At 45.0% G+C, this 24,715-nt stretch overlaps 1 protein-coding gene and 1 long non-coding RNA gene across 2 annotated transcripts in view; one reads left to right on the top strand and one right to left on the bottom strand.

The window, feature by feature from the left end:
• adamts10 (ADAM metallopeptidase with thrombospondin type 1 motif, 10) overlaps positions 1 to 24,715 on the top strand; it is a 65,507-nt gene that overhangs the window by 25,393 nt on the left and 15,399 nt on the right. The window contains exons 5-17 of the mRNA XM_085436199.1: positions 722 to 890; positions 1,331 to 1,533; positions 2,487 to 2,570; positions 4,101 to 4,246; positions 5,441 to 5,484; positions 5,967 to 6,072; positions 11,934 to 12,080; positions 12,268 to 12,409; positions 14,682 to 14,789; positions 16,096 to 16,241; positions 19,890 to 19,953; positions 20,110 to 20,212; positions 23,119 to 23,252. Coding sequence (XP_085292325.1) covers positions 722 to 890; positions 1,331 to 1,533; positions 2,487 to 2,570; positions 4,101 to 4,246; positions 5,441 to 5,484; positions 5,967 to 6,072; positions 11,934 to 12,080; positions 12,268 to 12,409; positions 14,682 to 14,789; positions 16,096 to 16,241; positions 19,890 to 19,953; positions 20,110 to 20,212; positions 23,119 to 23,252 — 1,596 coding nt within the window. The remainder of the gene's footprint in view (positions 1 to 721; positions 891 to 1,330; positions 1,534 to 2,486; positions 2,571 to 4,100; positions 4,247 to 5,440; positions 5,485 to 5,966; positions 6,073 to 11,933; positions 12,081 to 12,267; positions 12,410 to 14,681; positions 14,790 to 16,095; positions 16,242 to 19,889; positions 19,954 to 20,109; positions 20,213 to 23,118; positions 23,253 to 24,715) is intronic.
• Positions 15,278 to 16,134, bottom strand: LOC146689940 (uncharacterized). Its single transcript, XR_014915910.1, has 3 exons — positions 16,076 to 16,134; positions 15,487 to 15,888; positions 15,278 to 15,404 (listed from the first exon to the last, which is right to left on the bottom strand). It is a non-coding gene; the product is annotated as an uncharacterized LOC146689940 (long non-coding RNA).

Raw genomic sequence — 24,715 nt, 5'->3', positions numbered from 1 at the left:
ATCGAGCTGTTTCCTGTGAAGTTTGAAGGTTCGCTAGCGTTGTTCACTTTCACCCAAATAATCTAAAGTGTGCCAAGAAAATACCCTGCGCACCATTAACGCCACCAGCAGGCTGACGGATTGCACCGTACAAGCAGGATGTGGAGGATGCTTGCGTTCGTTTACACTCCACCATCCGATGTTTTTCCAATCTGCTGTCGTCCGATCTCGAGGAGCCGGTGTGATCCGCATCCTCAGATTCCCGGCAGGTGTAGCACCTGTTGTGGTCGTCTGAAGCTGCCGCCCACCTTCTCCAAGGTTCAACGTGCTGCGCCATCATCTCTTCCTGTCAGCTGAAAGCAGTCTGACCGTCTGATCTCTGCTTTTCATCCAGAAAACATTTTCTCTTTTTTAGACCATCCTCAGTAAACCTTAGGGATGGTTGTGACAATAGCAGGAGATCAGCAGTTTCTTAAACAATCCACGTTCAAAGTCACCTAAATCACCTTCAGCAGGTCATCCTGGTCATGCTTGAGTTGCTGCCGTGTGACTGGCTGATTAGGCGTACCTAATAAAGTGTCCAGTGAGCATATTTTAGGCATAGGTATGTGAGCTTAACTGACTCATCTGTTTTCACTTTTTGAAAAGAGTTTCTCAGGAAAACACTCGCACTGTAAAGTCATCTGTGTGCCGTGATGGCAATCCTCATTTTATTCTATTCTTCAAATCTGTTTCTCTGCAGCAGGGGGTGATTGTTGCTGGGGGAGAGGAGTACCTGATTGAACCCCTTGTCTCACCAGATAACCAAACCGGGACAGAGAGCGAGGAGAGAGCAGAGGGGCGCCCCCATGTGGTTTATAAGCGGTCATCGCTCCGCCATCAGTACAAGGGCCAATCCTGCGGAGTCATTGGTGAGACGAGAGATATTCTGGTCTTTTTTAGTAGCGGCGTTAAGGTCCAGACCGGAGGAGTAAACATCCGCAGGCCAGTCTGTGCACCAGCCAGCAGCAGAAGGCTGCGGCTGTGTCTGCGTTCCCGGTTGTGATTAGGCGTGACCGAGTCTGTGTTACAGGGCGTTTGCTGAAAAAGCACAAGTATGTTTGGAAAGCCGCCGTTTGACAAATATAAGAAAAGAAAGATACTTTGTAAAGCTGCCCTTTAAAATCTGCCCTACGATTACGCAAAGTGTGTCGAGTGTTTCGTCTAATTGCTGTTATTGCTGTAATTATTATTAATCTGTGGTCAAATGATGGGAAAAGCGAGAGAATCTGTTTCCGATACAAAGCTGGATCAACTTGAGCTCTTTTCAACAGCACGCTGTCAAAATGTAAGATTGTGTGATCTGCCTCAGACGAGAAGCCGATGAAGGGCGCGTCGTGGTGGCAGCGGACGCTGAAGACGCCTCCTCATCACGTCGGCCGTGGCCAGCTGCCTCTGAAGCGTTCGGTCAGCCGGGAGCGCTACGTGGAGACGCTGGTAGTAGCTGATAAGATGATGGTGGGTTATCACGGCCGCAGGGACATCGAGCAATACATCCTGGCAGTCATGAATATTGTAAGTTTCACAACGCAAAAGCTTTCCTCTTCCTCTAATGAAAAAAGAAAAAAAAAACAGCTTTCAGCGACTGACTGTCACATGGCCGTGATTTGGTGGCCTGGCGTCTTTCGAAGCAAAGAAGGAAATGTTATTCAGCTGATTAAAGGCGAGCTGGAAAGAACAGGGTCGTCTTCACTGACAGAAATAAGTCTCCAAGGGCCGAGTCAGGCTTACGGGGGATGTATTATTAATGTTTATAGACAGAAAGAAAGAAAAACAAATGCGTAGCTGTTGCCTGATTTCTCCTCGGGGAGGCCACATGTTTTAGTCAGTGAGGCTTTCGTACGTGCAGTTAATCACTGGAAAACCGTACGCACGCGGGAAGGAATCGCTCTTGGTTCTTTAATACAGATTTGCTCTAAAAATAGTCCAGTTTCTTTTGGTTATACATTAAAGTCACTTAGCTGCATTCTTTTTGCCCTGGCTGCACAAATTATTCCCGACTTTCCAGGGTGATGATTTGGAAGGTCAGTGCTTAAGCTGTTGTACACGGAGAACACATTAGTGCTGCGTTTAATGTGAACGCCTAGCTAGAAAATGAAGACACAAGCATATAAGTGTATGGCTCTGGTCTGTTTAGATACAAAGCTCTCCTCTCCAGTGCAGTATGCTCTGACTTTCAAACCACCATATGGATGAAACCCTGGTTAAAATAAAAGCACCTGTTTATGCAGTCAGAGCGGCGGGATCTGTATTTGTATTCATCAAAGTCCCGTTTTCTCTCGTCCCCAGTGTGTTTTTTTTGTTTCTTTTTTTCGTTTGGGCTCCAGCGGGGAGAAATGACGGGAAAACATGTCTGTCATCTACAGAACATACGCTAACGATTGCCAGGAAAAAGCCCGCCGCGGTGTGCTCGGCTGTTCTATCAGCCGTTTTTAAGACTGGTCTTTTCTTGTTTCCCTGGAGGTCAGGTTGCCAAACTGTTCCAGGATTCTAGCCTGGGGAATGCAGTCAACATCGTGGTGACGCGGCTCATCCTGCTCATGGAAGACCAGGTAAGGTGCATGAATTACTGCTAATACTAATGCTTTGGTCCTACTCTTTCCACAGTGTGTCTTTTGTCCCGCCCCTTCCTGAGCCTGGCTCTGTCGGAGGCTTCTTCCTGTTAAAAGGGAGTTTTTCCTTCCCACTGTCGCCAAAGTGCTGCTCATAGGGGGTTTCTCTCTAATACTGTGTGGTCTTTACCTACAGGTAAAGTGCCTTGAGGTGATTTTGGCACTATATAAGTAAAACTTACTGTGACAGAATATACATAACTAACGGCTTTTATGATCCACTGGCAGCATGTGGTTTTTTGGTGCACTCAAAGGTTTAGTGGATTCTAGGCAGATAAACTTGAATTGATTGGCACCGAGCACATTTTCCCCCACTGATTATTTGAATAAATTAACTTTTGATTTGATATATTTCAGTTACATTTTACAAATTATTGCTTTGTGTGTACATCCATTAAAAAAAATACGATTGTAATAAGGGAAGAATGATCAACCTTTTCATCTAGGAGCACAATCAGGGGTAGAGTCACATGTTGAACAAGAGAAGGTGAACACAGAAGACGCACTCATGCTAGCATTTAGCTCAAGCCGCTGCCGATAATATGGCTGCAGACTCCTTTTCACGTGTATTATAACGCCAGCGAGTGACTGCAGGTCAGAAAAGATGCAGCTGCCGGAGACAGAGTCCACACCTGACCGCAGGGCAGGAGTTTAGCTCATAAAAAAGTGCACGACCTTACCAGCACAGCTCAGCAGACGACTGTGCCATGTGACTCTGTAGTAAACGACCTTATTAGCCTGCCATTAACAGCATGCGGTGAGACGTGTACCCGGCTCCGTTTTAAGGTTAACCTTGTAGCACTTTGACAGATGAATCATGCTGAATTAAAGGGGAATTACGGCGCTGCTTTGAGGTTTCCTCTGTGGCCGTCTTATTAGGGAACATTTATGATTCATGCTTTTCATAGTGCCTCAAAATTAGAGCCCGTAATTTAGTGCCAGGATATGTTCGTTATCTCACATGGTAGTGAAGTAAATGTTAGGGTCATTAGCGGTAGGCGAGTATTAGTGTTGTTATTCTTACTCCGTGGACCGTTGAGGTCGGGGCGGGATCGAGAGTGTTCTGTGCAAGCGCTCCTGCTGCCGTTTTCCAGGTCTGAATAGGCAAGCTGCCCCTGGAAAGGAAAATGAGGACAGCAGTAGGGCCAGAAATGAGGGACTGTGGGATAAGACAATTACTAGTTATGTCACCGCACACATTCCTGGGTTACGAGTTCTTGCCAGCTGTGGCCAGCAGAGCACTCCCTCCGCGCTTCTACATATCTTTTACAGGATTGAGGGACTAAGATGCAATGCTGCGGTGGAAAAATGCCTCAATCGCTGCAATAAAGGAAGACGGGGTTATTATAGCATTGTTGTAATTGTTGTTGATGTTGGAATAACTTCACATTAAGTATCTTTCGTTCATTCCTGAAGCTGATTGTTTTGTGTTTAAACAAAGGAAGTGCTTCTGTTGTCTGTCCCCACCAGCCCACACTGGAGATCAACCATCATGCGGGGAAGTCTTTAGACAGCTTCTGCAAGTGGCAGAAAACCATCCAGCACCGCAGCAGCTACGGGAACGCCATACCTGACAACGGCATTGCTCATCACGACACCGCCGTGCTCATCACCAGGTCGGAAACCTCGAAAAGAAAAACCTGTCCTGCGGGAATGTCCGCTTGTGACCCTCGTAGGAACAAATAACCTCAATTAAGAGTCAACAGAATCAGTCATGTGTTGAAAACTAAATATAGTAAGGTTGGCCCAGCCAGTAAGACCTGACCAGGAGAGCTGGGCTGTCCAGTTCAGGCGCCACACAGCTCAGCACCTGATCAGACAGTGACACCGAGATGATCCGCCTCCTCCTCCGAGTTCACTGGATCTCATGGATGGATTTAATGTGCTATCAAGTCCTGACAGGCTGAATTTTACGCGGCTCCCTCGATTAACTCGTCTTAAACGACAGCATGTAGTCCGAGTGTTGCCCGACACTGAAGATTGTTTTTAACTTCTCTTCATTCCACTTTTCCTGAACCGGTGTTTTGGCATCGCTCCGCTTAAGGGATGGGGGAAATTTATACAGTATAGCTTTTTGCAAACTGATACAGACTCTGTGCAAGTCAACATTTATGGCAGGCATGAGTGTTCGTATGCTTACAATCTCATTTTTGCAGCCCCCAAAAAAGGGAGATAAAACAAATACTGACATAGTTTAACTTTGGGGGGGAAAAGGTGATGAAGCATAGTTTACGTTATTTGAATACTCGCATTTAATGCACAAAATGCAGACACCAGTGGCAGATGCATGTTAAGTAAAAACAAAAAAAACACTGGTGCTATTGACTCAGGAATGTGCAACAGTGAACAGCACGGCCACGGTTTGGTCAGAGTCATCTGAACGCACTTGTGCTCGGGCAGCGCTGCCACAAATACTTTCCTATTCTGTGCAAAAGAATGTGCCACGAACTCGAGCTGCGGGAGGTTAGCGTTGGCGAGGGGAGGTGGGGCGTGAAAGCAGATAAATGTCACAACTTTTTTGAGATGCGGTCTTGGTGGCGGCTTGGTGAGAACAGCTCGGTTTTACAGCAGCATTTATCAAGCGGGGATGGAAGCTGTTCAGACGCGATGACACCGCAGTGACCGTCCGCGGTTTCCGCCTATTGTTCTTTTAAAACTTTATCCGTCTGCTGTCGCTACTGTGTGCATGTGTGACTACGCTGCGTGTCCAAGTGTGTTCACATGTATCTTAAGCAGCAGCTGATGCAGTTTCTGCACCTTGTTGTGTACGACTGTCAAACCTCCTTTTTGTTTTTCCTCACGTCTTGCAGGTATGACATCTGCATCCAAAAAAACAAGCCCTGTGAAACTCTAGGTAACCTTCCATCACACGTGACCACAAACTTCCATATTTCTGATCCCGCTGACTCTTTCTCCTAGCCCTGACCGTCACAGCTTCATGCTTCCTCCCAACCGTAACCATAAACGTAACCCTACACCTTCTTCCATCCTTAACTCTGAAATCAGTTACTCATCTGAGAATAATTTCAAGGGTCCCACCCAGTGTGCTCTTACTTTCCAAAGAGTTGCAGGTTTGACGTTAAAAAAAGTGTGCATGCATGTTTAAAGTTCTTACATGCTCAAGAAGGTGCGATGCAAATGATGTGCATCTGTGTACTTTTACACTCTGCATGTTTACTGATAACAACGCACGCTTTACTAAAAGCAGAGTTGGCAAAATAGTGAGCTGCGGCTGCTGGGAACATCATCCTTTCTCTCAGTTGGGATTCTCATTCGGTTCGTGTGCTTGCTTCAGAGTAGAGTTGTTTTTTATATTCATAGAGTGCATTTCTGCAGGTCTGGCTCCGGTAGGAGGGATGTGTGAGCCAGAGAGGAGCTGCAGCATCAACGAGGACATCGGCCTGGGGACGGCCTTCACTATCGCCCATGAGATTGGACACACGTGAGTAACAAACGCACGCACGCTCTCATTTTTAATTTCCTGGACACATTTGCAGATGTTGCACAAAAAAAAGAGACTTCTGTTTGATATCATCTCATCGCTGTGCAACATCGTTTACTTGTATTTCTAATATAATTACTCTGGCTCGATAAAAATCTGTCGAATGATAGGAAAATCCCGCAAGTTTGTGAATTCCAGGACAAATTCATCTTCGCCACAGAGGCAGGAGCGTTGCAGAGCTCGAGGTGTCAGACAGCAGAAGAATTACAAATATTCCTTCAGTTTCGATGCTGCTGGCCACAGACGGCAGCGTCGTTTCCAGAATATACGGCCTTTGCAAATATTAAACCGGCTGCCAACTCGATGAGTAGATCCATCGCAGCTGTCCGTGAAACAAGACTTAAACATGGGTTTGAAGCTGTCTGGGATTTAAAGGAATTGATTTATAGCGATGCTGAAATGTCTTTCAACCACCATCCCACGAAAATGCCGTATAAATGTGTCAGCCTTGTTTCAAAGTATGCGTTGGGGGGTTGTGTTATAAACCTCCGGAAACGGGGTCAAAATCCACAAGTGTTTCTTTTAGAAATCGAGCACCGAGGCCACGGGTAAGTGCTTCACACGTGATGACAAACATCTGTTCTTTAAATAAAAAAGACGCACAATCTGTGATCCGTGAACTAGACCTGGTTGTCCTTCCTGAAACGTGAAATGTCCCTTCGGGGTGTTTCTGATCTTCTGCTGGGGACCGAGTCTCGAACATCACGAGTCAAATCCATCAGTAAGAACGCTGAACGTCGTTCCTTTGCATCCCAGTGAAATCCGCTCACGAGCGGGAGTACAATTCTGTCTCAACATCTGTTACTGTTGTATCCTTCAGCAATTCACCGTCCCGTTCATTTATGTATGAAAATAGCATCGAGAAGTATTCGTGCAGATGGTGGATCCATCAGGGTTCTGCTTTCCTAATGGTTAACACAGGTCTTTGTTTTTTAAAGCACCCAAACCCTGAGGGTACCTTGTCAACATGACTAATTAATGTATATATATGCACACATGAGGGTGCACACATGAGCGTGCACACATGAGCGTGCACACATGAGGGGACCAAACACGAATGACTCTGCAGGGAGGTGGAACGTTTTGAGAACAAACGCAGCTACTGAGAGTGATATCGCTGCCTGCCATGGACTCCTTTGCTTCTTGTACGTGACTCTGAGGTTACAGCTGTTAATCAAATACAGTAAAGCAAACAATTAATTACGTTTTTGTGAAATCTTAGAGATTCAAACATTGCATTGTAAAATTTTGTGCATAAATTACAAAGATCTTCAGCATGCAAGCGTACTGACTTTGCTGATTAATCTTATTACTTACTTATCTTATTTTCAAGAATAATTCAAAAATTCTTTGCTGAAAGAAACCTCAGGAATGAAAATATGCCCGCCGTTAGGAGTACGAGGAAGTGTCGCCTTTTATGTATCAGGACATCCTGAGAAAATGAGGTAAATATGATCTACGATGAACAATAAGTCATGACATATTACACCGTGTCATTATTCGTTTAACAAAAAGCCAACCCTAACCCTGACTAGAGTGTGAGTAGCACTTGATGAACTGATCGTCAGCAACTGTGAGCGCCTCCAAAGAAGCAGAAGTTCTGTCAGTTTGCTGGTCTGCAGACATCAGCAATGAGGATTCACAGGGTGATTTCCAAGAACGTGAAAAACATTCATGACTAGGGCTGCTCGATTATGGCAAAAATGATAATCACGATTATTTTCACTGAAATTGAGATCACGATTATTTGACGATATTTATTTAACCCTTTAAGATCTACCATAGAACCAAGTCCGCCAGAGCTTATATTATTTTTTTTTTTACATGCTGTAGTGCCATTTGTGGGAGCATTTCAAGTTGCTATACATCAATACAACTGTTATAGCCTATATTTTAAAAATGTGTATGTATTAAGCCCATAGTAACTACATTAATTGCAAAAAAGTGCAATAAACTACAAAAAAATTGAAAATCGTTTTGGTTTTGTTTACAATATATTTCTACTTGGAGAAATTTAAGAGGTTTATCCCTCAAAACTTTAAATACAAAAAAGTTGCAAAAAATAGTTTCCCACCACAGGAAATTTATTTTGAGTGTCTTCATAGTTTTATTTTTGGAGATACAGCAATTTTTATATACTGCAGGAAAAACAAAAAAAACAATCCTATGATGCAAATTTGCAAAGAATGTGCATGTGCATCAAAATAAACTATTTCCAGCAGTGCAATTCGAGTTCTAAGGCCTACAAGTAAAAAACTACATTTTCCGCGAAAATGACGTCACTTGCGATAGTTCGTGTTTCAATGTGGGAAGTGTTAAGAACAGCTGATCGGATCGGCAAAGCCTGTTTCTGGAATATTATGTTTTTGTTCCTGCAAGCGCTTTTTATGCAATTTTTGCAAAGCTATATGTGGAAGGAAACCGTGACCGAGGACAAGCTGATGGCATAAGATGTAAGTACAACTCCTCTGGTTTCATATGGAGAAAAATTTATTGTGCTAGCTTAGCGGTTCAGGTTCTACAGGGATTTAAAAATAGTTACACAAAACGAGCATGCTGCTCTGACCGGCTTTAAAGGGTTAACAATCCGGTTGTTCAGTCTGACGTCACTAGCCGTGTCTGGGTCTAAACTCCGCTGCAGGTCCATATATCAAACGATCACTATGGCATTACTGAGAGTTGAAAAACTGTCTAAAGTCTTTCATCTTTAATAAAATGATCAGCGTTCTGCTCTACCAGGTGTAACAATTGAGTTTAACATCCAGGCATCCATGAAAACGGAATTTATGACATTTAACGGAGTTAGAAGTTAGCAGGGAGTTAGCTCGCTAGCTTCTATCTAAATACAATATAGCATGTCCTGACTGCGGGTTTTGAAAACAAATTCAAACGTACAGCTCTGTTATCACTTCCAGCATAAATGAAGACAGAAAACTAAACAGCAGTGACGCTTGTAGGGTTACTGAAGTTTGGCTAGCTGGTATATAATGATGTGCTACGTGACCGCTAGCGACACAGCTATGTTAGCATAATATAAACAAGCTAACTTTTTTTCCACTCGATAAAAGTTAACGTGAGTGTTCTCAGTGGTCAGAAACAAATGTAATCGCATGGCAGGATGCTGTAAAAGGACCAAACTTCAGCCAGGAGAACAACTGAGATAATCCATCCACAATACGAGGTTAGTCATTCATATACTGCTGCATGGGCTGGGCTGTAGTTACATCCTAAGGTTTTAAAAACTGAGCTTAAATAAATGATTAGTGGTAATAAAAGCCGAGGGAGGTCAACAGGGATCACTGACTGTTTTAGGAGCTTTTTAAGATCAAATAGAAGAAAATACATAACATTAAACATGTTAACAACACAAAAGCCATATTAAACGCAGACTACTTTAGACCCGGAAGTAGGATTCGTCGCGTCATCACTGAACAACCGGATAACAATGTATTGAATAATATAAAATAGTGTGACTTAAAAACTCCTTTGTCCCACACGCCATCAAACTGTTTAACTCCTCTCTGGAGGGGAGAGGGAGGGGAAACAGGAGGACAAAGGAGGGGGGAACAACTAAGCTGTAGTGCCTCTTCACCTCACTGTACAATACCTTGTGCAATACTTTTTGTAAATAGTCAACAGTGCAATAGACTCAATACTTGAAATGTGCAATTCACTTGTATTTTTATTTTTTATTCCTATTTATTCTATTTATCCCCTTTGTATATTTTATTTATATTTGTCTCTGTATTTATATATGTGTGTGTGTGTGTGTGTGTGTGTGTGTGTATATATATATATATATATATATATATATATATATATATATATAACAATTCTGTAACTGTAACTTCGGTCATTGCTGTGCTTTTTGGAAGTCGAATTTCCCAGAGGAACCCACCCGAGGGATTAATAAAGTTCTATCTTATCTTATCTTATCTTAAATACTGATAACAGTGCAAATGTTTGCAATATAAGAAATAAATGAAAAATGTAAACGTCTATGTTTAGTGAACTTTGCAGTGTTGCTCTGTGGTGCAGCTATGACACCGTAGCAAAGTTTACACACTGTGTCTACTTGATCCACGTCTGACTCCGCGAACCCATAATGTTTCCACACCACTGAAGGTTTTTTTTTTTTTACCTCTCTTTTCAACCAACGGCAGTCACTCTCCTCTCCAAATAACTTCTGCTTAGCTTTCCGAGCTTCCTTCGGGTCCTCTTAAGTATTCGAAATGCAGAGCAGTGCGCTTGATTTGCCACACGGAGCAGCGCGAGAGTAAAGCATGAGGGAGGGGCTAATAATCGGCTCAGTCATTTTTAATGATCGTTGAAAGCCCAGATCGTAATCGTGATTAAAATTCGATTAATTGAGCAGCCCTATTCATGACAGTTGTCAGTCAAAAACCCCGAGAGCTCGATATCAGACTCCACAGGCCTCAGTAAGCATGCTAAATGCTAAAGTTCAGTACAATCCAGTAGAAAAAGCCTGTTTGGAAGGGTTGCCAGCACAAAGCCTCTTCTCGCCAAAAGAAGACGGCAGCACGGCTTAAGTTTGCAAAGTTACATCTGAAGAGGCGGCAAGACTTTAAGAGCGAAGTCCTTTGAACAGACCAGAGTGGAGATGTTTGACTGTAATGCTCAGCTGCCAGAGGCTCCTTACAGTCACTGAGCAAACCATGAACTCGTCTTCTGAAGTCATCATTGGTTCATGAATCAGGACGATTATACCGAACACAGCAGCACATCTACAGCAGACCCACATGGAAAAGAAATAGTAAAAACTTACATGATCTACTCATGAAAGTGGCCACTTTCTCATTACTTTCATATATTGTTTTAGTATCCAAAACATACAAGTTTCATTTATATAATTTTTAAGGATCTTGTATCTGTTTTCACTCTTGTATGCTTTTCATACAAGTTTCACACAAGACAGATACAAACTTTAGAAGATTTATCTTTTCCATGTGGGGAATGCCTAAGAAAACGAAGTAATCGAGTACTGCGACGGCCCAGTCAGAGTGAGATTGGGGAGTCAAATGATGCGAGATACTCGATAGAGTCACAGGAAACAATAATAAGTTATCGCTGCTAAAGCTTCTGCAAGCTTCTGAATCGAGAGGCGTGCTTAGTTTTTCTCACGCTGCTTCTGAATTTCAGCTTTTAGTTTGTTGTTATGTAAAATATCAAAATCCGTTCATACGTCTGGGGTTGTATTTCACTAATTTTCTGATGATATTTCTTTAATCACGTCTTGATGTGTAAAATCTTTGACTTGACAAAAGGCGTGTTTTCTTTTTCCAGGCGAAAGCATTTAATACTAGAGTAACAAATCCTCACAAATTTCCTTAGAAATTGATTATAAAAGTAACCTAATTAGAAAGGCAGCTCTCAACTTGACCCCGTGTGACACAAAATTGGCCGTTTTGTTGTTATTCAAACATAATAACACGAGAGTTAAGACATTAAGCCCCTTTAAAGCCGTACAGATGTGCCTTTATGAGGTGTAAATCAGTCCCAGACTCGATGTCCAATAAAACAACAACACCACCAGGGTACCAGGTTCTCCTGGAGACCGCTGTCCTAAGATGATACTAATGAAACATCTGGTGGGATTTTTTTGATAGATGGAAAGTGGACGTGTCAGACAGCTGTGGACTGTAATCTTTCACATGTCTGTTCTTTAGATCCCTCTCGGTTATCAACAGTGATCTTTTTTCCACTGTCCCCGTCGCTGCTGCAGGGATTATTACCGTCCACATGGCCTTAAAGTGTTGTCACTGTATCATCATGGGCTTTAGGTTTGGGATGAACCATGACGGCATGGGGAACGCCTGCGGGCCCCGCAGCCAGGAGACTGCCAAGCTGATGGCTGACCACATCACCATGAAGACAAATCCGTTCATCTGGTCCGCCTGCAGCCGGGATTACATCACCAGCTTCCTGGAGTGAGTCAGATTATCTGCAGCGGTGTAAATCATTTGTAAATGTGAGGGTTGAGGAAGGAACGGTCTCACGAAGACTGGTGTAAAATGTCTGATGGTCAGAGAAACATCCGAGTCGCAGACGGAGCAGGAAAACTTACCGCAGCCCGTTTAGTGTTTTTTCTTTCTGTCTCCTCGTTTGCACCTGTAGCTCAGGTATGGGCTCCTGCCTGAACAACGTCCCGCCAAAGCAGGAGTTTGTGTACCCCACCACAGCGCCAGGTCAGGCCTACGATGCAGACGAACAGTGCCGCTTTCAGTACGGCGTCAGGTCTCGACAGTGCAAATACGCGGTGGGTATATTTTCTTATCTTTCGCTCAACTTTTACAGAATTTTTCAATATTCATATTTTTTTCTTACAGTATATTTTCTGAAAAGATCCACGGACAAACGTTTAAGTGATGTCTGTCGTTTTTATTGTTTCTGCCACTGGAGAGAAAAAAGATTTCATGTTAGTGTGTTGAAAAACTTTACATTACCTCCAATTTGCTATGGGTGGTCTTCAGACTTGTCGATATACCGTGACATGAGTACCGAGGTTGGCTTTGACCTTCATTGTCAAACTGCACGACTACACCTTAAAAGTTTTTCCAGCTTGGAGATTTCAGCCTATTCTGTTCCAACCATGTGAGTAAACGTAATTAAATACACCATTATGGTATGTAACACTCTAAGGTCAAAGGTCAGTGTCAAACAAATTAGGAAATGTCTTTACAATGACACAGGAAGATGAATATACTACACTAGACACTACACCAAGCTGGAGAGGTTATATCTCTTGGCTGGCCTGGGAACATCTCGGACTTTCCCTGGAGAAGCTGGAGTAGGTCCGGGCTCTGCTCAGGGTGCTGTCCCTGCGACCCTGGATAAGCGGCATGGACAGATTTTCATATAACATCAGCATAAAACGTCCAAGTTTTAGAATTGCCCTTTGGGGGTAGTCGAGTTCAACATAACGACCCAAAAATTTTCAACTCTGCAAAAGTGGCATAAACAGGCATGCATATAATTGCACTTTCATGCTGCGTTAGTGATAGTATTTAACCTGTCTTAAGTATCCCTGCTGTTATAGACAATTATGAATGCAGCAGGAGACCCATCGAGAGGCAGAAAGGAGCAGTTTGTTGCAATGCAGTCGTCATCAATAACAAACACGCAGCACACTTTTTGTTTTTAGGCCCTTTTAAGTTTCCGCCCTTGAGGTGTATGCAGTGCCTCGAACACCTTGGTTGACACAGTTATATGTGTTTAAAGCTGGAGAGGATCCAACATGTGGCACAGGAAGTATAGGATACAAACAAAGGAAGCTTTAATAGCTGAATAATAATCCAAGAAACACAAAAGTCACAGTGGGATCAAAAGTCCACAAACATGGAAAACCAATAAAATCCACAAAGAAACTTAAATCTCAATGGAAATAAACAGTTTTTGCATAATTAAGATTAAGGAACTGACCTCCAGCCTATTGTTCCTTCAGTGGTGCTGGTTTCAGTCATTATGCAGATGTCCTGTTTATAAGGTTGAAACCTGCAGTCAGCTGAGACTGAAGACGTCACCTGATGATGACGAAACATTTCTCCCACTGAAAACATCCAGATGAACAGAATCAACCTTTGGAGAAATAAACAGGTTAGCACCCGTGGGACACACCAGCCTGTACGCAGGAAAACTACAGGTGAAAACAATCAGGTGAATCAGGGGAGACGGACAGGAAGCAGAACTGAACAAATGAACCCTTCAAAGTAAAACAGGACAATCCCACAGACACGGGTATGAACACTAGCACTTAACAGGGGGACGCAGGGGGGCCGGAGCGTAAACAAATACACGGGAAACCATTAATAATACAGTCAGCTATAATAAACCAAGACAAACTAAAAACCAGTGCATCGTATAAACAAACAGCCTCAAACCGAGACCCAACGAGTGCAGGAAAGCACAACGGGAACTCTCCAAATCCAACAAACACAAAAACCAGAACCTTAAACAGCAGAATAATAAGACTGAGACGAGTATCCAGAATCTGAGAGCAAAACATCTCCACATCCCACATGTGGTGCCCACCATAACGCCCACACACACTTTCTCCCTCTGCCAGCCTTTACAGTCAGCTAATCCTTGTGGACTGGTGTTGTTTAAACAACGAGCCTCACTTTCTTTCACCGTGCGTCCATTCGCAGGCGCCTTTCAAATCTCCTTACAAATCTGTGATGTGAAACATCGTACCTTCGCTTAATAGCATCCACTTTATTGCACGGTCAAGTTTTACGGAGCCGGGTTCAGAGTGAGCGGACATCTGGAACAGCAAACTGCTTTATAGACTCGTTATTATTGATACTATGCGGTCAGAGCACGTGTACACAGTAAAACATAACCCCCACCGCCAGGTGTTGGAGGCACTGCTACAGAGGGAGAAGAGAGGAAGGTGAACAAGACACACATCTGCTCTCACGTCTGGGTTTTGACCGTCAGGTTGTCTCGCTTTATGCTTTCTTTTCTTTTATCGCACGTCTCGCCGTCTCAAATGTTTTTTTCTTTGTACTCTCTTTCATTCACACACACAGGAAGTCTGCAGTGAACTTTGGTGCATGAGTAAGAGCAACCGTTGTATCACAACCAGCATTCCCGCTGCAGAGGGAACCATCTGTCAGACCAACACCATAGAGAAAGGGGTAATAATGCTCTTTTGTTTTAATTAGGGCGTAAAGCAGTAAAGCAAAACAAAGTCCAAATATGGCTGCAAGTGAGGGCCGAGTGTTCACGAGAATAAAGAAGAAGCACGTCATCAAATACCTGCACGATTACAAATTTAAAAAAGGGAAAAATATCATCTCAGTAAACATGCGTTGGTAGGTTTGTGAGTCACGTGTGTTTCTTTTGTTTTCTCTTTGAGATTAGAGCGTATATGCCGACGCCTGATGTTGCTGCACATATCCTGTCCAGAATTAATTTAAAAATGTTATTGTTGCCTTACAAAGCCCTGGATGCACAGGCTCCGGGTATTTCTCTGACCTCTTGCAGCCTTATACCCCCTTAGATCTCTTAGATCAAGTGATCTTTTGCTTTTACCAAGGCTGAGGCTCATAGAGGCGATCGAGCGTTTGCAGTCGTAGCGCCTATGTCATGGGCCGGGGTGCGCGGGCACGAAAGGATCCAGACTCCGAGCTAACAGAAAGACACTTTATTGAAACAACGAAAGGCGACCCGGGGAAATTAGAGAGCAAAACAGAAACTAAAAACCCGGGGAAACAATGACACGAGGAAGCCGGGATCGGGACGGCGGGGGGCTGCAATAGAAAGGGGAGATGATTACTAGGGAGCCAGGAAGCGGGGAAAGCATATCAGGACTGAGTTAGAGTAGGGGCTTACGATAGAACGGGACCGTGGGAGCTCGGGAGGGAAGTGTGGCAGTCCGTGGGGGCAGGAAGTCCGTGGGAATGGCGAGTGGGCCAGGTGAGCACCGCGAGATCCAGTTGAGCCTGAGGACAGGCAGCTAGCAGACGCCGAGTAGAAACTTGGACAGAAGTAGGCAGGTTAAACAAAGTTTCAAGCAGAAGAGAATGCACGCTTTTCGTGGAAGTCTGGTTACCACTGTGGGGATGACTAACGGACTGGCGTGGAGCATCCGTCAGCGCCGGATTAAGTGGATCTCCGTGTAATCACCGTGATGGAGAGCAGGTGTGCTGGTGATGGCCCAGCCCGGGGGTGTGGCTACCCGAGCATCACGCATTCCACAGACACAGGACCACGGACCATGACAGCCTAAGCTGGCTTTTAATACAGCATGAGAGTTATTTGTTAATTCATATTTGGTGTTTGCTATCAATACTCTAAGTTATTTTAGTAGGTATGTTGTATTCTTGTGCAGCACTTTGGTCAACGCTCTTGTTGTACTTAAATGTGCTATATAAATAAATCAAATATAACTATAACTATATATGATAATTGCTATACTTACACGTATCTGCAACTGTGCAGTGGTGCTACAAGAGGGTGTGCGTAGCGTACGGGACTCGCCCACAGGGTGTGGATGGAGGCTGGGGTCTGTGGTCTCCCTGGGAGGAGTGCAGCAGGACATGTGGAGGCGGCGTCTCCTCTTCTGTCAGACACTGCGACAGCCCCAGGTACGGATTTAGCTCACCTGATCTTAGCCAACGCGTCCTCCATGTTTTTATTGTTGAACTTTACTAAAGCAGCTCAGTGTGATTCAGAAGGTGAACCATATTTATCTTACTTACTTACTCCGGGTGGCGTCTCGGTTCATCCTCAGTAATAAGCCTTGTAGCTTCTCATTGGCTGCCCCTCATAAAAGGAAAGCTTGCATAGCAGGTGGGTGGAGCTTCTGTGGTTGCAGTTAAATGACCATATGAGATGGTAAGTATTCATATATTATAAGAGCTGTTGTTTCAGTCCAGAGGATCTCCAGATTATAGCCCAACATCCAAAACACACAGATCAGGATGGACACAGCCAGCCCACCCATGTGTGCAAGTGGAAGCCTGGTAATCGATGCTTGAATTGCAATAGGATCTTTTCAGAATCAAAATCAGAATCAGAATCAGAATACTTTATTGATCCCTGGGGGAAATTATTTTTTGTTACAGTGCTCCATTTTAAACCAACATTAAGACAAGACAGACAATACGCTAACTAAGAATAGTACAATATATACATATATATACATACATACATACATAAGTCACTTATAAATAAATATTTGGAAAAGAAACATGTGTAGTTGTAGCAGCAAACAGTGTGTTAAGTGGATGCGTTGTACAGGGAGATGGCCACAGGCAGGAATGATTTCCTGTGTCGTTCAGTGGTGCTTTTCGGTAATCTCAGTCTCTCACTGAACGAGCTCCTGTGACTGACCAACATGTCATGGAGTGGGTGGGAGGTGTTATCCAACATTGTCTTTATCTTGGACAGCATCCGCCTCTCCGACACCACCTTGAGGGAGTCCAGCTCCATCCCCACAACATTGCTGGCCTTACGGATCAGTTTATTAAGTCTGTTGGCATCTGCGACCCTCAGCCTGCTCCCCCAGCATGCAACAGCATAGAGGATCGCACTGGCCACAACAGACTCATAGAAAATCCTCAGCATTTTCTGGCAGATGTTGAAGGACCTCAGTCGCCTCAAAAAATAGAGACGACTCTGGCCCTTCCTGTAAAGTGCTGTGGTGTTTTTAGCCCAGTCCAGTTTATTGTCAATGTGTACTCCAAGGTATTTATAGTCCTCCACAATGTCAACACTGACCCCCTGGATTGAAACAGGGGTCAAGTGTTTCCTGGTCTTCCTGAAGTCCACGATCAGTTCCTTGGTCTTTGCCACGTTGAGCTGCAGATGATTCTGCTCACACCACGTGACAAAGGAGTCGACCACAGCCCGGTACTCTGTCTCATCATCCCTGCTGATGCATCCAACCACCGCAGAGTCATCAGAAAACTTCTGAAGATGGCAGGTCTCTGTGCAGTGGCTGAAGTCTGTGGTGTAGAGGGTGAAGAGGAAGGGGGAGAGGACAGTCCCCTGTGGTGCCCCTGTGTTGCTAATCACCTTGTCAGACACACACTGTGGGAGACGTACATATTGTGGTCTTCCTGTCAGGTAATCAACAATCCAGGACACCAGAGAAGCATCCACCTGCATCGCTGCTAACTTATCACCCAGGAGGGTCGGCCTGATGGTGTTGAAAGCACTGGAAAAGTCAAAAAACATGACCCTCACAGTGCTCGCCGGCTGGTCCAGATGGGTGTAGACACGATTGAGCAGGTAGATGATGGCGTCCTCTGTTCCGAGACGAGGCTGATAAGCGAACTGAAGGGGATCCAGATGTGGTCTTACTATGGGTCGCAGCTGGTCCAGGATGAGCCTTTCCAGGGTCTTCATGATGTGGGAGGTCAGTGCCACGGGCCTGTAATCCTGGGGGCCACTGGGACGAGGCGTCTTTGGTACAGGGACGAGGCATGATGTCTTCCACATCACCGGGACCCTCTGCAGACTCAGACTCAGCATAAACAGTTTATGAAAGACTCCACACAGCTGGGGGGCACAGGCCTTGAGGACAAGGGGACTCACTCCGTCTGGTCCAGCAGACTTGCCTGAGTGAAGTCTCCTCATTTGCATCTCAACCTGGTATTGAGTGAAGGTGATGGGTGGGGGAGGGGTGTCAGGAATCTCACAGGAGGCAACATGTGAAGAGAGAGGCTGGCACAGTGGTGTGGCTCTGGATTCCAGGCTGACTGCAGGTGAGGTTGTGGGGGTGGGAGCAGACACTGTGGTGTCGAATCTATTGAAAAACAGATTCAACTCGTCGGCTCTATTCTCACCTCCCTCAGCTCCCCTGCTGTTGGTTGGCCTGAATCCAGTGATGGTCTTCATGCCCCTCCACACCTCTCTCATGCTGTTCTGCTGGAGTTTCCACTCCAGCTTCCTCCTGTAATTGTCCTTAGCCTCTCTGATCTTGTCCTTTAGTAACACCTGGACCTTCCTCACCTCCTCTTTGTTGCCCCCTCTGAAAGCCCTCTTCTTGTTGTTGAGGAGGGCTTTGATGTCCTTAGTCACCCACGGCTTGTTATTTGGGTAACAATGAACAGTCTGAGCTGGAACAATGGAGTCGGTGCAGAAAGTTATGTAGTCTGTGATACACTCAGTAAGCCCATTGATGTCCTCGGCGTGAGGCTCACAGAGTGTTTCCCAGTCGGTCACCTCGAAACAGCCCTGTAGTTCCGCTATTGCCTCCTCTGACCACCTCCTAACAGTCCTGGTGGTCACAGGTTCCCTCCTCACAATTGGCACATAGCGGGGGGTGAGGTGAATCAGGTTATGATCTGACCTACCAAGTGGGGGGAGGGAGGAGGAGCTGTATGCATCCTTGACGTTAGCATACAGTAAGTCTAAAGTTTTCTCTCCCCTGGTGGGACAGTCCACATATTGTTTGAATGTTGGTAGTGTATTGTCCAGTGATACATGGTTGAAGTCACCCGAGATCACAATAAAGGCACTCGGGTGCTGAGTCTGTAGCCGAGCTATGGCAGAGTGGATAGTGTCACATGCAGCTGTGGGGTTAGCAGAGGGGGGAACATAAACAGCCACCAAGATGACGTGAGAGAATTCCCTGGGTAAATAATACGGCCTGAGTCCAACAGCACACAGTTCAGTGTCCGGGCAACAAATCCTTTCTTTGATTGTTATGTTGGCAGGGTTACACCACCGGTTGTTAACTAAAACAGCAAGCCCACCTCCTTTACGCTTACTGCTAGAGGAGGTGGGCTTGCTGTTCATTATATGTTTTTAGTTTTCCAAAGTGGTATTTATTCACTACTGGTTAGATTAAATCCAAAGCCATAGGGCAGAAGTAAATGAGCCATTAAATGCTGCTTCTTCAAACTCAAACATGCTGAAAACATCAGTCCTATCATTTAATCCAAGATGTTCTTGCAGGCAGCAGCGGAGTGGGGATGATCACAAAATGACCTTTTAAATCGCAGATGCCAGATGCCTGGTCTCGAACTGATTAAACTGAAAATGGATTGACCCAAATCTGAGCCCGACACTCTCCTGTGTCGTTTTAAGCGTCATTTAGCATCTTTGTTTTGGCTTCGTTCTCTTTGAATTTGTTTACGGTCTAACACCAACAGTCATATGAAAATGGCAGACGGCAGCTCTGTTTGTGAAAAAACAATAATGCAGTGACAGTGAATTTAAACACGAAGAAAGCTGAAAGTCAGTGCTGTGTGTGATGGACGTCGGATCTCTTTGTGTCACTGCAGGCCAACTATTGGTGGGAAATATTGCCTAGGAGAGAGAAAACGCTTCAGGTCCTGCAATATAGATGTGAGTATTACGGCTCTTCATCATCATCATCATCATCATCATTATTGCTCTCATCAACTAGTCAAACCACTATAATCAAGAAGAGGACTACGGTTGGAATGAATGTGTTTTATCTGCTTGCACGTATAAAACTGCGTGCACACGTGTATGTTACAGGACTGCCCCGCAGGCTCTCGGGACTTCCGAGAGATTCAGTGTTCCAACTTCGATAGCATCCCCTTTCGGGGGAAATTTTACACCTGGAGGCCTTACAGAGGAGGTGAGTGAGTAGTGCTCGTCTCTCTTGGGTTTGTGTGCGTGCACGAGTTTAATGTGAGCTAGCAGACGTTTCCCAGACCATCAGGTGTGACCAGACCAGGTCAGTCAGTGGTGGTTTGCAGGTAAAATAATGAACATATCCACTAATCAGGAGGTTAGCAGATATCTCTGGGCAAGACACTCACCCCAAGTTTTTCTCTGATGGATCCATCAGAGTATGAATGTGTGTGAATGTTAGACAGAAAGCACCTATGCAGAAAAAGTGCTTGAATGAATGAGGGTGAATACGGCTGGCTGTATAAAGCAGTTAGAGTGCTCAGGTAGCGGTAGTACAGAAGAACCAGTCCATTTTCCATTTACTGAGTCTCTCAAACTTGCTCGTATCAGGGGTCAAGGGTGTCGAACTCCAGACCTCGAGGGCCGGTGTCCTCCAGGGATTAGATGTGTCCTTGATCCAACACAGCTGATTTAAATGGATAAATGACCTCCTCAACATGTCTTGAAGTTCTCCAGAGGCCTGGTAATGAACTCATCATTTGATTCAGGTGTGCTGACCCAGGGTGAGATCTAAACCCTGCAGGACACCGGCCCTCGAGGCCTGGAGTTCGACACCCCTGATCTATTAGTTCTTCTGAATCTCTGGCTCTCTTCCAACCAGTCCCTCCCTAACCTGGTTCTGCCAGAGGTTTCTTCCTTTTAACACAGAGTTCTTCCTTCCCACTGTCGCCGAGTGCTTGCTCAAAGGGGGGGCAGCATCTGACGTCTGGGGTTTTCTCTGTGTTATTGTGTCTACTTCACAAAGCACGTCGAGGCCAGAGGCATTGTGATTTGGTGCTATAGAAATAAAATAAGAATGAATTCAACATAGATTAAATCCAAGGTTAAGGTCGCATCATAATTCAGTTACTTCTTTACTCCACTACTTACCTAAAAGATCAGTCCATCCACATCTTTACACAATGCTCTCCTGTGTTGAACAGCAAGAACACAGTGATTACTGGATAAGCTGAATCATATGGGTTACATGCTATATCTGCTGAGTGATTATAAGCTCGTTAAAATCCTGTTTACCTTTAAAAATGTGGCTTAAAGGAAAGTTTTCCATGAGATGTCAGTCCTGCTCTCCTTGTTTCACTGCTTAAACAGTTGGACCGCGGTTTGTGTCTTGAGCGCGTAGAATTGTGATATTAGGATCGAATAAAAGGGCAGTACAGGTGAGATGAAGGTGAGAAGGACGCGAGCCAAGAGAGGAAAAGAGGAGACGAGGGTAAAGACTGTCGCGTGCATGTGTGGAGAGAGAGCAAAACGTGAATCGAAGCTCCTGCTGCTGCAGACTCGCCCCTGTCTGGCCTGCAGATGCTGGCTGCAGAGAGCCATGCATCCCACAATGCCTTGCAGGAATTCCTCGCTCCTGATGAGCACTAGACGCTGAACCTGGACGCGAAAGATAAATAGTTTCAGCGACATAACTGCCTTTAATCTGGCCCTCCAGTAACATAATGGGTTACAGAGACGGTCAGCCATCCGATTCCAACTCCAGGCAACAAGTGCTCCTTTCATCAAGTCAGCTGATTTTACAATGGAAATCCCTTGCAGCTGTTAAAATAGGAGCGTTGCCATCGTCTCTGCCCTGCGCTGAGGCCAGATCACTCCTCTGTCCTCAAATGCTCATTTTAGCCTTTTCCTTATAACGTCACGCTCGGTGGAGACTGCTTCACTTTCCCTTATTCTTTCTCTGTCATTGCCCCCCCCACAGACGACTCCCCTCCTTTTGCTTTATCCAGCTCGCCATAATGCAAGCCGTCTCCGAGTTCTGTTTCCGACACGGAGAACAGAGGCAGCCTTTCTCTCTCGGCGCAGACAGCCAAGGACAGTTCGTTAAAAAGCCTCTCTCCATATAAGCGTTTTGTCGAGCTGCTCTCCGTTACTGTTCTCGGTCCAACAGCCTTCACATTCCACTTTCACACTCCATACACCAAAACCCTGCAGGTTATAACACACACACACCCTGCTGCTGCAGTGATTGCTGTGATTGCCCTGCCAAAGCGAGGCACCATGGGAATTGTAGTTTTCCGCGGTCGGACCGCTTTATTGTCTGCGAGCTCTGCCAGCACAAACTCTCCAACTCTCTTTCGCTCTCTCTCTGCGGCCCGGCGCTGTACCTGCTTTAGCGCTGCCAGCACAAACAAACGCACGCCAAGCTGATGTCGCCAGTCACTCAAATAGTGGAGCAGCTGGCAAAGTGCACAGATTAATGAATGATACAGTATATGCCACCTGGCAGGAGAAGACCTTTAGCAATGCTGTGTGTGCGTGTGCATGCACAACATACTTAGATTTAAGTATGTTGGTATGTTTGCATAATAAATATTACACATGCATGTACACGTTTGTGTTTGTCGCTCTGTTTTGCCCCCAAAATTCATTTTACAGCATCAATACTTTAAGAAATGTCCCATATAAAGCGTTACTTCAGCTGATTGGCTTTTCCATGTAATTGCTGTGGATGCTAATGTCGATTCCCAACAGAAGTCTCGCTCAGATTCGTGTCCATATGTGCCACAAAAGCAGAGATGTAATTACATTCAGCTGCTTGTACTTTGGTTGTACTTGTACCGTTCCACTCTTTTCTCTCTCAGTCTGCCTGTTCTGTCTGCAGCCCTGTCAGGATACGATGCTTTTACCCTCATTTCCATATTATCCCACATTCACACTGGTTAGAGTTGTGTCAGAGTGGCTAAATCAGAGGCGCATTTGTACTATCAGTAGGTAAGATGGGAGAAAAAGCCCACAGGAGGCCTATTAGGCACCTGTTATTCTGCAGTCAGAATCACCAGTTTGGGGGATTTATTTGAAAATGTCCTCCAATATCATCTCAGTGATAAACTGATCTGTTTGGATATCCAGGTGGGGTGAAGCCCTGCTCTCTCAACTGCCTCGCAGAAGGATACAACTTCTACACCGAGCGCTCTCCCGCTGTGGTGGATGGCACGCCGTGCCGAGACGACTCTCTGGACGTGTGTGTAAACGGAGAGTGTAAGGTGAGTTGCACGTGTTTGCCTTCAGCCAAAATATCGGCCATTAGAAGTGAGGAGACGGCTTAAAAGGACTCAACATAAAATTGTTTTCATCTAAGATAATGTTGTTTATAGTCACTTTCAAGGGTCTGGACGGCCGCCATTAAGTAGTATACACACTAAAAGCTGCAAGTCATCACAGTCAGCTGCTCAGCAGCCTTCCTCTTACTAATGCTCTCGTAATCTAAACCACTTAAAAACATTATTAGGATTATTTTCCTTTTTGAATTTTGATTTCTGTGGCATTTTGTGCATTTTGTGCACTGAGCGCTCCTCAGCCCCTTTAAATCCCTCGTTAGGGGTTCAGACGTGTCACCGCGTAACATTTTTACACGAAGCTCTTCTATCGGCTTCTTTGGCATGCAACCCCCCCCGAAGTTCTTACAGTAATCCTCCTAACGCTCGGTCACACAAGCATCGAGACGAGTCGGCAACTGCCTGGCAACCACTGGTTGTTAAGGAGAAATGTAAGCATACAGCGGTCCCTCGTTTATCGCGGGTGTTGCGTTCTTAAAATAATGATAGGCATGAACATTTTCAAACTTTATCTCGTGTTTAAACTCTCAAAGTTCAGACCTTCGTAGAAAAATAAGTCCAGGATTATAGAATGAAGCCAAAGACCAAACCCTGTTTCCAGGTCCAGAACATGGTACAGAAGTAGAGGAAGCAAGAAGAATGAGTTGAGTAAAGTTTGACGTATCTGACTGTTTTGTTTTGCTTAATGCGCTTTATAATCTGGAAAACACGGTAACGTCTACCTTCCTTAAGCATCTTCCTCTGCCTCCTGGGTGCTACCGCAGCTGCATTTGACTGTGCAAAACGTTTCGTCGACATTGTTGTTTGTTGGGGAGAAAACCTGCAAACATAAAGTGCAGCACTTCAGAGTCACGCTGCTAGCGATCGAAGATTTATGTAAATTTGACAAGCTGAATGCATTCTGACACGGCACGGAGGAGATTGATTGACAACGGTCTACAGCCAATCAGGACGCAGAACACAATGCGCTGTTTAAAAAAAAAAAAGCATGCAAAATTGCACAAAAAAAAAATCAGCGAAGCAGCGAGGCCGTGAAAGGTGAACCGCGTGACAGCGAAGGACCGCTGTGTGTCGCTCATTGGTTTTTGCTTTGATGGTCGCACGTCCGTCGCCTTTAGTTTGCATAGACGGCACCGACTTGTCTGCAAACGCCCGCCAACGATTCAGTAAGTAGTTGTAGGTGAGTGCGAAGCAAGCCGTAAACGGTGTGGGTTTAGGGCTGGACCATGTTTGCTTCGTGGTAAACAGACAAACAGTCTTTGTTCCTGGTTTGTGCTTCACCAAGCTTCACGCTATGGGCAACTACGGCAACCAAAGCGATCGCAAGGAGGTTTTTTTGAACCTCGGGAACCAACCACCAATCAAACTGCTCAGCAATGAATAGTAACCAT

This window comes from Copadichromis virginalis, linkage group LG17 (genome assembly GCF_057382275.1).
Source record: "Copadichromis virginalis isolate Kocher_CV1m ecotype Utaka linkage group LG17, C_Virginalis_male_GT1.1, whole genome shotgun sequence".
In the NCBI taxonomy this organism is placed as follows: Eukaryota; Metazoa; Chordata; class Actinopteri; order Cichliformes; family Cichlidae; genus Copadichromis; species Copadichromis virginalis.
This window is presented reverse-complemented; position numbering and strand designations above follow the sequence as displayed.